This window comes from Tiliqua scincoides, chromosome 16 (assembly GCF_035046505.1).
Source record: "Tiliqua scincoides isolate rTilSci1 chromosome 16, rTilSci1.hap2, whole genome shotgun sequence".
Taxonomy (NCBI): domain Eukaryota; kingdom Metazoa; phylum Chordata; class Lepidosauria; order Squamata; family Scincidae; genus Tiliqua; species Tiliqua scincoides.
This window is the reverse complement of record NC_089836.1, coordinates 6,108,906-6,125,339: the sequence shown is the minus strand read 5'-3', so window position 1 is coordinate 6,125,339 and position 16,434 is coordinate 6,108,906. Positions and strand designations below refer to the sequence as shown.

At 52.0% G+C, this 16,434-nt stretch overlaps 2 protein-coding genes across 5 annotated transcripts in view; one reads left to right on the top strand and one right to left on the bottom strand.

Annotated features, from left to right (window-relative positions):
- Positions 1-4,509: 4,509 nt before the first annotated feature.
- BRD3OS (BRD3 opposite strand) lies at positions 4,510-10,395 on the bottom strand. Of its 3 annotated transcripts, none has more exons than XR_010793399.1 (3): positions 7,302-7,390; positions 5,410-5,856; positions 4,510-5,238 (listed from the first exon to the last, which is right to left on the bottom strand). XR_010793399.1 is itself a non-coding variant. In XM_066610801.1 (2 exons), exon 2 carries the CDS (start codon positions 5,780-5,782, stop codon positions 5,528-5,530), a length of 255 nt encoding a protein of 84 aa, XP_066466898.1. In that variant the 5' UTR covers positions 5,783-5,856; positions 10,328-10,395; the 3' UTR covers positions 4,510-5,527. The 3 variants fall into 3 exon arrangements, 1 of the variants encoding a protein (XP_066466898.1); XR_010793400.1 differs by having other exon boundaries at positions 4,511-5,238; positions 5,454-5,856; XM_066610801.1 differs by lacking the exon at positions 7,302-7,390 and adding an exon at positions 10,328-10,395 and having other exon boundaries at positions 4,510-5,856.
- A 322-nt stretch (positions 10,396-10,717) lies between these two features.
- VAV2 (vav guanine nucleotide exchange factor 2) overlaps positions 10,718-16,434 on the top strand; it is a 126,689-nt gene continuing 120,972 nt past the window's right edge. Inside the window, exons 1-2 of one of the 2 annotated variants that reach the window (XM_066610596.1) lie at positions 10,718-11,055; positions 11,303-11,595. In XM_066610596.1, the coding sequence (XP_066466693.1) occupies positions 11,392-11,595 (204 nt within the window). In that variant the 5' untranslated portion in view covers positions 10,718-11,055; positions 11,303-11,391. Of the gene's footprint in view, positions 11,596-16,434 lie in introns of both variants that reach the window. The other variant, XM_066610597.1, reaches the window with a different exon arrangement.

The following is a 16,434-nucleotide window of genomic DNA, read 5'->3' as shown; positions in this document are numbered from 1 at the left end:
CTTTGACACAGAAAGTGGATGGGTGGATTGCTAACCCCTCCTTTCTCTCCCTACCCAGTGCCCGAGGTCCGCCTCTTTGGCATCTCCCTGGAGCGACTTCACTTCATGAATCCTTGGAGGCTCCCTCCTTCTTGGCCCCATCACGTGGGAATGGAATAATAACCCACTTTTTCTAAACCATTAGTGCAAAAGCTTCACTTACTTGTGCGTTAAAAAAAACCTTTTAGTTTAAAAAAAAAAATAATCCCACTGGTAGTAAAGCATAAGAATTAAAATACCCTTTGCTAGCATTTTACTAATGCAATGGTTTGCAAACTTTTTAGCACCGTGACCCACTTTTAAAAATGATGCTCTATTGGGACCTGCCTAGCTTTACCAGACTTTTTAAAAAGGTGATCTAGAAAGAAATAATGCATTTATTTATTCACATGTAATTTTTTTTTTTGTTTAGTTGCAAAAAACTCAATCCATTTCTCTTAATGAGGCAGCCCTAATGGATAGCCTCAAGCCTTGAGGGGCTTAGTTCTGTGCCCCAGCCTTCACCTGCCCCCCCCCACTACCTGCCATGGATGGACTTGGAGGAAAAAGACACTCAAACATTGATCTCCCTAGATCAGTGATTTTCAACCTTTTTCATCTCATGGCACACTGACAAGGCATGAAAATTGTCAAGGTGCACCATCAGGTTTTTGGCAATTGACAAGGCACACCATGCTGCCAGTGGGGGGCTCACATCCCCCATTGACCCTACTAATAAATGACCTTCTCCCAAATTCCTGTGTCACACCTGTGGACTACTCATGGCACACCAGTGTGCCACAGCACAGTGGTTGAAAATGGCTGCCCTATATTGACACGAGCTTTCAAACTGCAGGAGCTCAGCTCTTTGCAGGGCTGTTAGCAGTGATCTGATTTTTGAATAGCCTCAAGGCTCGAGGTAATGAGATACCTGATCAGGTGGGTCCCCATTCATTTTAATATTTTATTTTTAATATATGAGACTGGGGTCAAAAGTGGGTCCCGGTGCTAAGTGTGTGAGAGGGTCATGAATGGGCCAGACCCTCCTCTCCTTTCCCCCTGGGTGGATCAGAACTCTGCACGTGCTCAGAAGCACCCTCTTCATCTTGATTGTGCCAAGGCACCTTGGCACAAGGGAAAGAGGCGCCAAACAGCCAAAGAGATAAGGAAAGGAGAGAGGCCTGGCAACGCGCACTTCCGGTCTCCATGCGAAGGGGGACTCAGCCGCCATTTGCGGGGCAGCGCGTGTGCCGCTTCAACCGAAGACACGGAAGTGGCGGGCTGACAGCCACGCGCCCCTCTCACTTAGGAGTCAGGGCAGGACAGCCCCGCCTCCTCCTTCCTCCAGCCAGTCAGGAGCCGGAGCAGTCGCCGAGGCCACTGGGAGGGGAGGGAGGGGCCCCACGCCTCCTGCGGACGCGAGAGGGAGCCCTTAGTGACGCGCTTCGGCTTCTGTCGCCAGGGCCAAGTCTCGCGAGAGTCCTCGAGGTTTCCTCCCTGAGCCTCCTCGCCTTCCCAGCCCATTCAAAAGGGCTGTGGTGGGAAGAGGTGGGGCTGCAGCCTTCTCAGGGGCCTGGTCTGAGTGAGTGAGTGAGTGAGTGAGTGTCAGTGGGTGAGTGTCAATGTCAATGGGTGAGTGTCAATGTCAATGGGTGAATGAGTGAGTGAGTGAGAGAGAGAGAGTGTCAATGTCAGTGGGTGAGTGTGAGTGTCAATGGGTGAGTGAGAGTGTCAATGGGTGAGTGTGAGTGTCAATGGGTGAGTGAGTGAGAGTGTCAATAGGTGAGTGAGTGAGTGCCAGAGTGTGTCAATGGGTGAGTGTGAGTGGGTGAGTGAGTGTGAATGGGTTTATGTGAGTGAATGAGAGTGCATGATTGATTGTCAGTGTGAGTGATTGTGAGTGAGTGACTGAGTATGAGGGAGTGAGTGAGGGAGTGTGCGAGAGCCTCTCTGTGAGTGTGTCGGGTGTGTAGGGTGGCCAGATGCAAAGGGGGCAGGGAGTGCCTCCACCTTGAGCCACAGTACAGAAGAGGGAACATTCTTTGACAGACACTGCTCCACATGGAAGGGCTTGAAAAGCTGTGCCTGCCAACCTCCCCTCTTCTCTGCTGTGGGTCAAGGTAGAGGTGCTCTGTCCCCCTTTGCATCTGGTCACCCTACTGAAGAATGCAGCCTCGGCCTGGGCTTCCTCTGCGACGATGGCAGCCCTTCTAGCTCCACATCTCTCCCCAGAGATCTCGGCCTCTCCCTGAAAGAAAGGCCTCCGGCCCCAGCCTTTCTCTTACAGGTCTCTCGCCCCGGAAGCCCAGAGAAGGGGATGCCCCACACACGCCTCCCCTGCTCTGTCCTTTCATGGAGAGCCCCAACCCACCCTCCCATGCCATCTGAGATGGCGGAACCTGGGAGCACCAGGAAGAAGAAGCTGCCAGGTACATCCTGCGATGCCCCTGTGAGTTCAGTCAGCACACAGTTTGGGAACCACTGCTGTAGACGTTTATCACTCTTACGGGTAGCAAGCGCAGTGTGGAATATGAAGACCCAGCACCCAACGGGGAAAGTTCCAGTAAAAATTAATACAGCTGCATCCCACCCACCACTTTGTCCATCTGCAGAAGGTGGCAGAGGAGAATGCCCCACATCTCAGCCCTCATTTGCCCCACATCTTATTGCTGTTTGCAAGTTACGTTGTACATTTGCCTTGCACATGCCTGATCTCGTCTGATCTCAGAAGCTAAGCAGGGTCAGGCCTGGTTAGTCCTTGGATGGGAGACCGCCTGGGAATATCAGGTGCTGTAGGCTTATACCATGATCTCGGAAGCTAAGCAGGGTCAGGCCTGGTTAGTACTTGGATGGGAGACCGCCTGGGAATACTGGGTGCTGTAGGCTTATACCATAGTCTTTCAAGACTGAAGGTTGCCAACCATTTGCCTTGATACATGCCCCTGTCTTTGTGGGAATTATTGTGCACACATTCCTCTCATTTCCAGGGTGGCCACCCGATTTTTGCATCGTTCTGTGTGAATTGGGGGATTCTACCTATGGGAACATCAGAAGAGCCCCGCTGGATCAGGCTGAAGGCCCATCTAGTCCAGCTTCCTGTATCTCACAGAGGCCCACCTCAAGGTCACACAAGACCACAAGAGACCCGCACCCCTTGCATCTGGCATTCATAGGTAGCCTGTCACAAGGTTGGGCAAGTGGCCTTTTCCTTTAAGAGAGGTTTTAAGCTGGTTGCCAGGTAGAAGAAGATGTGAGGCTGTCCAGGTGTGGGTCATTTGTAATAAAAAAAGTGGGTGTGGGTTTGCAGATGGAGGACAGCAGTGAAAGAAGCTTGGGTTAGTAATCCTTGTGCTGGAGCATGCTAGAAGGATTATTATGTGGCTGACTGTCCTGTAATGTTGGTAACTCTTTGTATCTTGTTAGGTAAGCTAGCTAACTTTTCTTGTTTTAAATGCTACTGAAAATGCATGATACTAATGTTTATGGAGCAACCAGAGCTCCCTTAAGTACTAATCTTTTCTCATAATAAAGTCCTTTTATTTTGAAGATCAAGTGCAATTCATCTTATAGACCAAGGGAATGTATTTCAAAAGAACCTGGGTGCTTAGGGTATTATAAGCAGACCACACCATCCTCAAGGGTTAGGTGGATTAGGCTGGTGAAAGAGGGTGCGGGTTGCATCCTGCCAGGATTTGGGAACTCCCCCTGATTTCTCCCTGATTCCTTGGGTGATAAGCGTGACACTACTTCTAGAACCAGGAAGTTTCTCTCCTTGGTCTGCCACATTGGAAAGATAAAGCAGTCCTTGGGGTAATGAGAGCTTTTTTTTTTCTTTTCTTTTAAAAAAGGTCAGAATTAGGGACAATCAGGGAATGAACTAAAACCTTAGAAACTGGAGGAGAGGGAACCCACAGGCTCGCACTTCTAGTCACTTCTGGCCAGTGCTTTCTGGCAGGAACAGAATTTTTCAGGCTTCTCTGCCTGCCATTTTTCTAGAAGTCTCTTCTCCATCAGAGGTGGGTCCAGATCTTTCCATGCCTGAGTGCCAAATTTTGGCTCCCTTGCCCAGTAGCACTTCAGCAGGTACAAACAGACCCTTCCAATCTTCCTGCTTGCCTGTGGTGGCTAGATCTGAAAAAGGAAGATAGGAATGGAGGGCAAATGGGTGGAGGACAAAAAGGGATTGTTCAGGATAGCATGTCTTCCCAGCGAGATCTGAACTGCCCTACTTCTGGCATTCTGGAGACCCTTGCCTTGCAACTTGGTCTCTTCACAGTTAAGCCAGCTCTCAGGAGCGGTGGTGAGCTGTTAGTCCAGGTTGTTCCTAGGATGCTGCCACATTGAGTCAGACATTGACAACATTGGCTGGCCGTTTGTCTCCAGGTTTCAGAAAGCAATTTTTCTCTGCCCTACCTAGAAATGCCAGGGATTGAACCTCCATGCAGCAGGTCCCCAAGTAGGGTCTATATAGTCCCTCCTTTTGGCCCCCTTTCTCCATTGTCAGCAGGCAGCCAAAAATATAAATACCCCACTTACCAAGAGCCACGTCTGATTTCTTTTATTCCTGGGCAGCAAGTGGCCTAGCCAAAAGCAGCCATCAACCTGTCCCACTGCAACAAAAAAAAAAAACCCCTAATTCCAGTTCATAAACTCCTTTCACAAAAGATCAGCCAACATGGAGAGATGGAGCGGGGGGGGGGGGAGGTTAGAGCCCACGGAGCACTCCTTGTAATGGGCTCTCATTCCCCCCACCCACCGTGTAAAAAACCCCTTTGATTCCATCTGCAGGGCTGAACTCCACTGTACCCCACCAGTAACCATTAGAGGACCCCAAACAGGCCCCGAGATCCAGGGAGTTTTCTAGGTGTGGCAGATGGAAAGTTCCAACTCAATTACTGTGTCTTTAAAAAGGCAAAAATGCACTCTTAACATGCTCTAGGGTTGCCTCAATGGCCAAGTCATCAATCACTTCTGCTCCTTTCTCCAGCTGTTTGAGATGGTGGTGGAACAGAACAGCTCTGTTTTCCTGGCCGTGTGTCTCGATGGAGCTGAGCTGAAGGATTTCTGATGGATCTGTGACGGATTCTAACAGTTGATGGAACCAGCGGACAGATTTCAAGGATGGTGTCAACAGCTGGGAGCTTCTGGATCTCCGTAAGGTAAAGATGCCAGCCTGATTCTGGTCTGACCCAATCTCAGGATGCAATGCACTGCCACAACCTGTGTGGAAAAAGGGAGGTAGCAGTTGTTGTTGGCAACCTTCAGTCTCAAGAGACTCTGGTATCGCGCTCTGAAAGGTGGTTTTGGAACAGCGTCTCGTGTGGCTGAAAAGGCCAATTCGGGAGTGACAATCCCTTCCACAACGGGAGTAGGTAGTAACCCCCCACCAACCTTAGGAGGCCTCATGGATGGCCCTCCAAAAGTGATGTCATTACCCTGGGAGTGATGTCACGGCTGGAGATTCATTTTGGAAAGCCTTGGTGTGGCTGTGCAGCCTTGAGAAGGGGAATCACATCACCGTGCAAAATTTGGATTGTCCCGTGTCCCTGGAGGGCTCCAGTTTATTTCTGTCCCGCACCAGGATCGCCTGGTTGCCGTACTGCGAGTACCACATGCTGCGGCTCCTTCTTAGGTAGGTCCCCGGTGGGAGAGACTCCAGTTTCTGCTGCTGTTGCTGCCAGATCAGCAGGGAGGTGTCTCGGTAGCGGAGGCGGGCGTAGCCCTCCGAGAACGCTTTTTCGGCCAGGGGTGGCCGGCCACTCATCCCTCCTGCCGCCAGCGGCTCTCAGCGGGCCATAGTGCGCAAGAAGCCCAAGCTTCTCTTTGCCTGAAGAGGTGCTGGTTTGAGACAAACAAAAGAGTAGAGTTGAGAAATTCCAGACACTTGATAGGCAGCGACAGTCACTCTTGGCTCGCTGATTGGTTGTAATATAACTTTTTAAATTCTACCCCTTAAACATACAATGCACGAAGAGATCTAGTCCATGACCTTTGGGCATCTGAAGTGTCCCCCCCCTTTACTTGGCAGTGTGCCAGCCATGCTTCTTCTGCTCCCTGGATAGGAAAAGGAAGGTGGCGTGGAGTGGCAGAGGATGTGTGCAGGAGAAAAGAGGGGTGGTTAGAGCATCAGAGGCCCCCCTGTTCTCCGCACGTCCTCCCCTGTCCTCCTTTTCCAAGTCAGGGAGTGGGGTGAGGAAGAGAAGCAGCAGAGGAGGGTGGAGGAAGGCACCCCGGCCATCCTGCAGCCTGAGGCGGCCATCTCAGTTGGCCTCATGGCTGAGCTGGCACTGCTTCTACCCTCCAAGCCAGTATATCTGTGTCACCGGGCAAAAGCCTCTGTTTCATGCTTGCAAGCATGCTGCAGGCAACCCCAGTGCCCTGAGGAGTGCATAGCATATGCTCTTCTCCCATTTCCCTATGCGCCCTATTTTGGAATGTACGCAGCTTCCTCCCATCAGGTTGGCCCACTGGCCCTTCCTGCTCCTGCTGGCAGTGAGACTCCTGGCTACGAGCCAGGGGTCTTCCCCAGCTCTCTCAGGGATTGAACCTTGTGTGCCAAGCAGGGGCGGCCTCCGTTCAGCGGTTGCTGAACCTCCGCAATAGTACTGGATTTCAAGGGACTACCTAGATAGCACCACAGCATTCCTGTGATGCACTGTCTCCATAACACAATTGCATAGATGCAGCCCCAAACCCACTTATGGGCGGAGAGAATAGAGAGGGCCTGTGCAGAGCACTCCTCTTCAGCACCCTGCAGCTAGGAGGCTGAGCCCCTACTCTCTTTTCTCAGGGGGTGCCCTGATCTGCCCTCACCCTCCTCCTCCTGCCGCGTGTGGTCCTCTGTCACCTGCCCCCCACCTCCTTCCTATCAGGTTGGTTCACTGGCCCTTCTTGCTCCATGCTGGCTGTGGGGCTTCTGGCTACAAGCCAGGGGTCTTCCCCATCCCTCCCAGGAGCTGCTGGGGATCGAACCCTACATGCCAAGCCGGGGGGGGGGCTCCGCTCAGTGACTGCCCACCCCCCTTAGAGTGAGGGGCTACCTAGAGAGCATCACATATGATGAGCCCCCCCTCCTGTGATGCACTGGCAGGCATCCTCTCCAAAAGACACTTGCATAGATATAGCACCAACCCCTCCTGTGGGTATCAAGAAGACCTCTAAGCCTGTGCAGAGCACCTCCTCTTCAGCCCTGTGGCTGTGTGTGTGGGGGGGTTGAGCCCCAGCTCTCTCTTCCTGGGGGTACCCTGATCACCCCCCAGTCCTCCTCCTCCTGTCCCCATTACCTGCCCAGCGCCTCCTGGTGCGCCCAGAGATCACGGCCACCATTCCAAGGCTGGCTGGGCACCTCCTCTGCGTCTCCACCATCGGTATCCCAGAGACGGCGGCCAGCTCTGATCGCATCCGCGCCTGCCTGGGCAGGCGGAGCTCTGAGCCTTCCAGCCCGCCCACGCCTGGCAGCTGTAGCGGTGCCCCGCCTGTGCGCATCCAGAGAGCCCCGGGAGCATCAGGCTGGAGCAGGGGCAGGTCCAGGGTTTGTGTTTTGGGGGAGGGGGCATGAGCACTCTCTTAACTCCAGAGCTCACATCAACCAGGTGGATAGACTTGGACTTGGAGCCCAGATCTACCTGCCAAGTAGATGTTGCCTCTTCCGAGCTGGTAGACCTGGGCCCTCTGCTGTTCTTGGGCTGCTTCTCATTCCAGCAGGTGCCCTTCCCCGCTGGTGACAGTTTCGGGGGTGGCACGCACCTATGGCCCCCACTTGGAGCTGGAGGCAGGTGGGGGCCAGCGCCCCCATGGAGGATGCCTGGGCCCAGGCTCTAGTGGGGAGGAGAGGGAGAAGGGGGGCACTCCCCAGATGGATCCTCTCCAAGTGGTGAGAAGTCTCTGAGTTCAAGTGCTGCACTCTCAAAGTGGGTGCCCTGGCATTTGAGATTGCAAACCCTAGATTGAGTTGGGGGGGGGGATGCACCTTCCAGCCCCTCCCCTCTTTGGGGATCGAGCCCCTGCTTGACACACCTCCTTGGCAGCATCGACACCTGGAAACATATGTCAAACTGGGTAGCTGAGAGCTTGACATGAAATATGTCAGTTTCACAGTTTACATTATAGGAATGCATATACTGACTTGAATCCTGTGCCTTAATTTTCTTTTATTTTTTTCACATTTCTGCCCTGCCCTTCTTCCCCCAAGGAGCTCAGGGTGGTGTAACTCCTTTTTGTTCTCACCACAACTCTGTGAGCTAGGCAGGTGTATTGGAATTGTGGAAGATATTGCCAGGCGGTAGGATGTGGTGTCTGCAGTGGGCCTCATTTCTAGTAAATCTGGGAAACATGGGTTAAAGCCTGGGCTTTCAGCAATGGGTATGCTGTATAGCAGCTGCCACTAGAGGCAGCCAGGCTGGGGTAAAGCAGCACATGTAGGTAGTAGTTGGAGAGAAAGAAGACTTGCTTCCTTATCAGACTGACTTTCTGTTCAATAGATCTGTGGATCGATTGAAGGGCAACCTGACCAAGGGACTGGCAGTCATACAATGAACCCGTGGATTGAATTGCTGCTGTCTTAGGAACTGGGAGGAGGGACCCTACAGCCCCACAGGCAGCCCACCTTTTGTACTGGTGCTGGGGTACAGTGGTAGTTTTTTGCGTACTGCTGGAGCTTTCCGTGGTTGAGCTGGGGAGGGGGAAGTAATTAACTTTCAAGTGGGCATGAGTTCTCTAGGCCAAGTTTAGAACAGGCATTTGGCAAGATAGTGAGGCTGAGAGATAAGTGACTGGCCCAAGGTCACCCAGGAAGCTTTGTGGCTGAATAGGGATTCCAACCTGGATCTTCCAGGTTGAAGCCCAACTCCCAAACTGGCTCTTCCGTCTTGGCTCTTAATTAAAGGATATCATTGTTTATTTGCTTGGACCTGAGAGGCAGTGCTGGATAAGAAGCAGTCAGTGTTTTAACTGTACACAACCCCCCCCCCCCAATCTTGATAACATTGTGGATTAAGAAAACAATAATGAGGTTTTATTTCTTCCAAGATGTGCTGACCTATGGCCTTTTGCTCAAAACATTAATGGTTCTCAAACTTTTTAGCCCTGGACCCACTCTTTAGAATGAAATGGTGGGACCCACCATAAGTGATGTCATTAATCTGGAACTGTCATCATCAAGCAGGAAAATTTTTTAATAATTCAAGGCTGCAATCCTATCCACAACTTACTGGGGAGTAAGCCCATTGACTGTAATGGTTAAAAGCATATGCATTGTAAAAGTACAGACCTCCCCAAATGCAGTCACGTACCATGTTGGCATCAAGTCTAATATACTAAAAATATTAAATGGGGACCCACCCTAGTGGGTCCCGACCCACTGTTTAAGAAACAGTGCATTAGGCCATTTGCAGGGTGCCCAGCCAAAATCTAAAATTCTCTCCCTCTGTGTGTGTGTGTGTGTTTAGGTAACAACATAAAATCATTTTCCAATAAGGAAATTAAAAAATAATAAATGATGGTCAACAGTAGAGGGCAGCAGATACTTCTCTCCAAAATCTGCACTTTTCTTTTTCATCCTAGTTAAGGTGCCTCTTCCCCCCCCTTTTCCTAACCCTGCTCTTCTTTCACAACAGCCTTGCAGGCAGAAGTGAAGCAGGAGAAGCTTCCCCCGGAATAGTTTTTCCCAGCCAGGGAAAGCATTTATTTCTTTTACCTGGTGTGTGATTAATCTGTGGAACTCCAGGTCTGGCCTGGGTGCCTTTCAAAAGGGGTTGGACCGATTGGTAGAGGTAAAGTCCATCACAGGTTAGAAGCAATGGGGGGTGTACACAACCTCTTAATTCTAGAAGCAGGCTGTCTCTGAATGCCCAGCTGCGAGGGAGTGGCAGCAGAGCACAGGTCTCTTGGTGCTCCCTGGGGCATCTGGTGGGCCACTGTGAGATGCAGGAAGCTGGACTAGATGGGCTTTAGGCCTGATCCAGTGGGGCTCCTCAGATGTTCCCATCACCTCCTCACTGTGTATGTAAGTGAGGAGAGACAGCAGGCACCCTGAGGGCACATTTTGGCTTGGCACCAGAATCCTTGTTTCAGGCACTTTGTTCTGGGCATCAGTGGCCCTGCACATTGGTGTGCCGTGAAACTTTGGGGGAGGATCATTTAATTGTAGGGCCATTGGGGGATGCAAGCACCCCCCCCCCGCTGGCAGCATGGTTTGTGCCTTTGCCAACACCGATGCTCTGCCTAGCGCACTGTTAGCGTGCCATGAGATGAGAGAGGTTGAAAACCACTGTTGTATACGCACTAAGGCTGCAGTCCTAGGCGCCCTTACCTGGGAGTAAGCCTCATTGACTGCCGTGCGACTTACATCTGAGTAGACAGGCATCCTGTCCACGCTCTCCTGGGCGTCAGCTCCGTTGACTGCAGTGAGACTTACTTCTGAGTAGACACAGAAGTAGTCTGTGGAACTCCTTGCTACAGGGTGCGGGGATGGCATAAAAGGGGCTTGGAGAGGGGGGTCTTCTCCTGCTCCTCTTTGCCACCAGCCAAGGGGCAGGGGGAGCCTCTTCCTTTCCCGGGACCCCCCCTGCTGGCTGGCTGGCTGGCTGGCTGCTGGCTCTCCCTCCGCCCGGGGAAGGAAGCGAGGGAGGCGCTGCTGTGCGCCCTCCCGCCTCCTCCTCCTCCTCCCGCCGCCAAGCCCTTCCCTGGAAGCCAGAGACAGCAGCGGACCGCGGAGCGGAGCGGCAGCCCCGCCGATCGCCCTGCCCGAGCTCCGGCTCTTTGTTCCCGGGACAGCCTCGCCCGCGCTGGGCAGGAGCCGGGAGGCGCCCGGGCTGGCTCTCCCAGGAGCGCACGGCGGAGCTCCAGGGCTGGGCGGCCGGAGGCAGCCCGCCTGCACGCCGGGCTGGGCTAGGAGGGGGCTGGAGAGCCACGGAAAGTCCCGTTTCCCGGAGGGAGCCGGCGGAACGCCCTGCCACTGGAGAGCTCCGGATCCGGCCGCAGCAACCAGGGGGAATTGCGCTCTGGTTCTGTTTCCCACACTGGGCGGATGGGCTTGGGGTGCGTCTTCTCCTGTGGGGTTTGGGTTGTCTTTGGGGGGCCTTTGGGTGCAGAGAGAGGCTGAAGGAGCGTGGAAACCAGCGTGGACGGGCCAAGGAGGGTCCCTGCTGTTGGGGGGCACACACCTTGTTGCTTCCGGCCCCTGGGGGCAAACCAGGATGGAAACAGACGGTTGCCTGGGGCACTTCTGCACAGGGCGACTTTTGGACTAGGGCAGTGCCGTCAATGGTCACCTCTCCATGTGCAGAGAGACGGCTGTGAGGTTCCAGGTGGTGCGGTGCTTTCCCCCCTCCCAGGGGCAACCCTTGGCCGGAGGCTCCGTCTGGATTGGGCGCCATGGAGGAGTGGCGGCAGTGTGGCCGCTGGCTGATCGACTGCAAAGTGCTGCCCCCCAACCACCGGGTGGTGTGGCCGTCTGCCGTGGTGTTTGAGCTGGCCCAAGCCTTGCGGGATGGGGTCCTGCTGTGCCAGCTTCTCCACAACCTGTCGCCCGGGTCTGTCGATCTCAAGGACATCAACTTCAGGCCGCAGATGTCACAGGTAATATCACTGGTGCGCACCCCTCTGCAACCCACGTTGTGATCTTCTTGCCCCATTGCCTGTCCCGGGGAGTCCTTCTGGGAGGTTGAACCGTTCCCACCCCTTGAGGGCTGTCATAAAGCTGGCACTGCGAGCACATGGTTTTGCAGGTATGCGGTCATGAGGTTCTCAACTGGTGTAAAGAAGGAGGCAAAGAACACGAATCTATGGCAAAGCGGCGCATGAAACATGTGCGAGGACTCCTTGCAGTGGAAGTGATGAGGAAGTACTTTCAGGCCACCCTCCTATCCACACGTACTTGGGAGTCAGCTCCATTATCTAGAACGGGACTTTCTTCTGAGTAAAGGTGCACGGGCTTGAGTTCTTTGTCGCGCATTGCGTAAATGTGGCGGTGGTGGTTTTGCTGGGGGCTGGAACCGGCTTGCCAGGTGGCCATCCCCTCGTGTGCAATGCAAAAAGCATGTTTGAAATCTGTGCAGGTACGATATGTTCATTGTAGAGGTGCCTTAAGGGGCACCATCTTGGAAGAGTTCTTGTTTCCATATTCTTCCTCTGGGAGGATTGAGACCAAGCCTGGCCATTGGGGAGGCACAAAGGTGGGGATCTCAGGCAGCAGGCTGGCAGGGGACAATCCCCTCTTTCTATACCCTGGTTGGGAAAACAAAGAGGGAGACAGAACAGGAAGTGTGGAGGAGAAGAGAGTGATGGGCTAGAGCATCTGTTGTGCCGTTGGTGCAGGAAGTGGGGGTGTACAGCAGTGCCCCCTCCCATTGGGGCAGCAGTTGCACTAAAGGAGAAATCTCTTGGCACCTTCCCTCCAACACAGGTCCGGCCTGGTCATCAGAGGCCACCAGTTAGCACTATTAGCACAGCCAGGGGTGTCCACAGGGAGTGGTGGAGGTTGGTGCCGCACCTATCCGCTCCCTGAGTCAGCTGCCTCAGTTGTCCTCATGGATGGGCCGCCCTGCCTGGGGATAGGATTCTGGGATGGGATGGGCCGCCCTCTCGCAGCAGATCCGTTCTTGTGTCTCTCTGAGTACCTGAGAGAACATCTGAAATCACTAGTTTTTTTTTTCCAGCACACTCACCCAATTCCCTCTTTCTCCTCTGCCCCACTGGCTGAGCTCCTCTGCCCTCTAGGCACCTCCTCATCCGGTGCTGTTCCTGGAAGGGTTGTACCTCGTTGCTTAGTAACCAGCATGTGCTGAAGGCACATGCCCACTGGTGGATTCTGCTTGCAAAGTTCCAAAGTGCAGTTGTTGGCTGCAACCTGCCTGTCCGCTCTCTAGGTTTGTCGCCAGAGGTGTTTGCACCTCTGGGGAAGGCCGCTGAGCTGGCTGCCCTCTTGGTGGTGGGTGTGAACTCCCCGAAGAGAGAAGCGGGATTGGATTTGCCGTGCTGTGGTGTAACAATCTAGACTTGTGAAAGTTCATTTGCTTCTTTCACTTCACGTATGTATTTGGGAATAAGTCCCCATTAAGCTCTGTGGGGCTTACTTTGAGGGCCCAATCCTATCCAACTTTCAAGAGCTGATGCAGCCCCAAGGTAAGGGAACAAATATTCCCATACCTTTAGGAGATCTCCATGATTGCCACCCCCCCACTGCAGGATGTGGTGTACACCTTATTGGCATGGCTGCATCAGTACTGGAAAGCTGGATACGATTGGCTGCCTCAGTTGTCCTCTTGGACAGGCTGGCTAGCTTATTTTGCCGGGTTTTGTTGGAAGTGCTTACTCTGCCTCTCCTCTACTCTGCTACTGGAGGGATGTTCTTTTCCCTCTCACACAACACCAGAACCAAGGCATAGCCATTCAAAGTTGCTCCCCGTGCAACTGTCTCCATTTGCCTCCTGGCTAGTCTTGAATCACCTGGCTGGCCTCTGCTGGAGATGGTGGGCTAGATGGGTGTTGGGTCTGCCTTGGTGCTCTTGGTTACTGCTACCGACTATAATCAGTGTGAGTGTTGTGGCTCTTTGCCAAGGAACTATTTGCAACATAAACTCCAGTGTGCAGCACAATCTTGATGGGGGTGGCCAAACCTGCTTCGCGTAAGAGCCACCTATGATAAACTTCAGATGTTTGAGAGCTGCAACATTTAAGAAGCATTTAAATTCTTATATATATTTGCTCACCATGAAGATTAAACTTCAGTCTTAATCCAGCAGACTCTCGGTTTATATCTGGTAAATCATTATAAAGCTGGAATGCTTGTTATTCACCTTTTATCAACTATGGTGCCAAAAGGAGCCAACGTATTGCCACGACCTGCACGTTCTATGCCGAAGAGCCACGTGCGACTCACAAACCGCAGGTTGGCCACCCGTGGTCTCGATCCAGGGTGTTGGACGTAAGACCTGTGGGCCAGGTGCAGCCCCCGGAAGCCCTTTATCAGTCAGGCCCTTGTTATAAATGGGCTCTCCTGTATCTTGAAGGTATGCTCAAGATTTGCACATCTTCTTGTCTGTCACTTGCCGTTTCTATGTGAGAACAAAGAGGTCCTTTCTGGCCATCGTTTGCTGAACGACCTCACTTCCTGCTTAATGAGGTCACTTCCCGCCCTCTTTAGGCACCATGAATGCTGTTTGGCGCACTGCATGAAATGAAATGACACCCTTGGTCTAGGTCAGCCGCTGTGCCACTGAGCAAGCCTGAATCTTCATACATTTGCATGCAAGTGTGCAACGGCTCTTGCGCTCACAAGGGGGGGACGCCAAACTCTTGCCAGACTAGAAAGGATCCCCTTGTGCATGCCACAGTGTCTCCCTTGACTTTGTTCCTTGGTTGCTTGGAAGTCTTATGGCTGTCCTTGCTAGATATCCCACACTGCCCCACAATTATGTTTTCTAGACCCAGAGTTTGAGAAACCTAACTGGGACCCACTAGGTGGGTTGTGAGCCAATTGCAGGTAGGTCCGCATTCATTTCAAGGTGTATTTTATTTTTCATATAATAGACTTGATGCTACCCGTACTTTTTAACAGGATACTATGTATATGCTTTTAACAATGGTAGTCAATGGGGCTTACTTCTGGGTAAGCCTTGATGGGACTGAAGCCTTTGGGATGTTTGGGGAATTTTTTTTTAAACCGATCAGCAACTATTTGAGAGGGTTAGGAGGATTCTTTTTATCTTAAATAAATGTTTAAGCTTATACTTACTGTAAACTTTTAATTTGCTTGCTTAATTGATTTGATTTTGTCATAGGGGTGTGTTAAAAAAATTTCTGCCTGATGGTGACATCACTTCCAGGTTAATGACATCACTTCTGGTGGGTCCCAACAGATTGTCATTCTAAACAGATTAGATTGACAGTATTTATATACCACTTTTCAACTAAAAGTTCACAGTGGGTCCTGGTGCTAAAAGTTTGAGAACCAGTGCTATAGGGCATTCCTGGAAGCACCCACCTGTGCTTGGCCCTTTGCTTCCAGGCCTCATGAACCTAATACTCTTCATTATTTGTTAATAGTTGGTTGCATGTGATATCAAGGTGGGGTTTGGTTTAACAACGGTTGCCATTACTCTGTGCAACCAGGGCCAAAGCATGGGATGAAGGTGGGGCGGGGGAGGAAGGGTATTTCACAGGGGTCCAAGTCTTGTGAGATTTGCGGGAACTCACCCAAAGCGCCTGCTCTTTGAGTGTGCCATTGTCTCTATTCGCATGGTTAAAGTGAGGATAAGATTGGGGGGGGGGGAGGAAACCAGGTGTGATGCCCTGAGCTCCTTTGTGAAATTAAAACGCAATCGTGTTCATTAATGTATTGTTTCTCCCTCAGCCCACGTGGCGCTTGAGCTCTGCAGGTAAAGTAAGAGAGAGACAGGCCTCTGCCCTGAGGAGCTTGCAGCCAAAATTTCAGTGGTGGGTTGCTTGACTTCTGGCATTCTGAATCTGGGAAAGCTGATGTTCTTTTATGTGTGTAGGAGTTTATTGGTGTTGGCAAATAATCCAATGTTAGCAGTAAACACACACTTCTCCCTCCATGTTTTTTAAATTTGTTTAACCATAAGTGCGCAGTTCCCCCCTTCCGGAGATTCTTTCCGTTAACAGATGTTTTTCTCGGAGACTGTAGATTTTAAACAAACACACACACACACCAAGGGCTGCTTCTTCCTTCCCATCAACAAAACACCTCCTGTTTAAAGGACATTTTGCTACTGTCGTCTTCTTCCATGTCCTGGGGTCAGTGGGACCTGAAACCAGACCGATGCGACAGGTCCACAGGTGTCCCTGCCTCCAGCGCTAGTCTGATGCCACTCAGCTTCTTAAACCCACCTCTGCCCTGTTGGTTTCCTACAACCAAGGATCCTTATTGAAAATATGACTTGAAGCCGTTGGGGACCACCCTGAAACCCCATTTCTGGTGACAGGGTTGGTTAGCTCAGAATATCTACCCCGAGGTAACCACCCCTGAATCTTGACTGTGTAAACCAAATGTCAAGGAAGAATGGCTAGCCAGGCTTTGGGAAAGAGTTGGAGGAAGCAATGGCAAGACTTTGAAGCTGGAGACAGATTTTTAGGGAGATGGTTAGAGAGAGGTTTTTTGGCCCACACTGTCCATGCCTGTGTCCCTTTTCCCTCAGTCTCCTCCAATCAGACCAGTTCGGCAGGTTTGGGAATGGAGACAGAACCTGCCAAACTGGCACACTGGAGGTGCATGTGGGATGAGTGGACTCCTGGAAAGCCCCAAACCCTCCTCCAAAGGGCCCTGAGGCTCTGGAAAAATAATTGAGCTGATTCTTAGCCAAGATTGTCACTGATATACGGAGAAGCCACCAAAGATGTGATCATTGCAGTCCCGGGAGCTGGCGCTTGCAAAAACAGCCATAAAAATTAAACCCC

Excerpts from the sequence above, each read along its gene's own strand:
- BRD3OS (XM_066610801.1), bottom strand. The coding sequence starts at position 5,782 with ATGAGTGGCCGGCCACCCCTGGCCGAAAAAGCGTTCTCGGAGGGCTAC.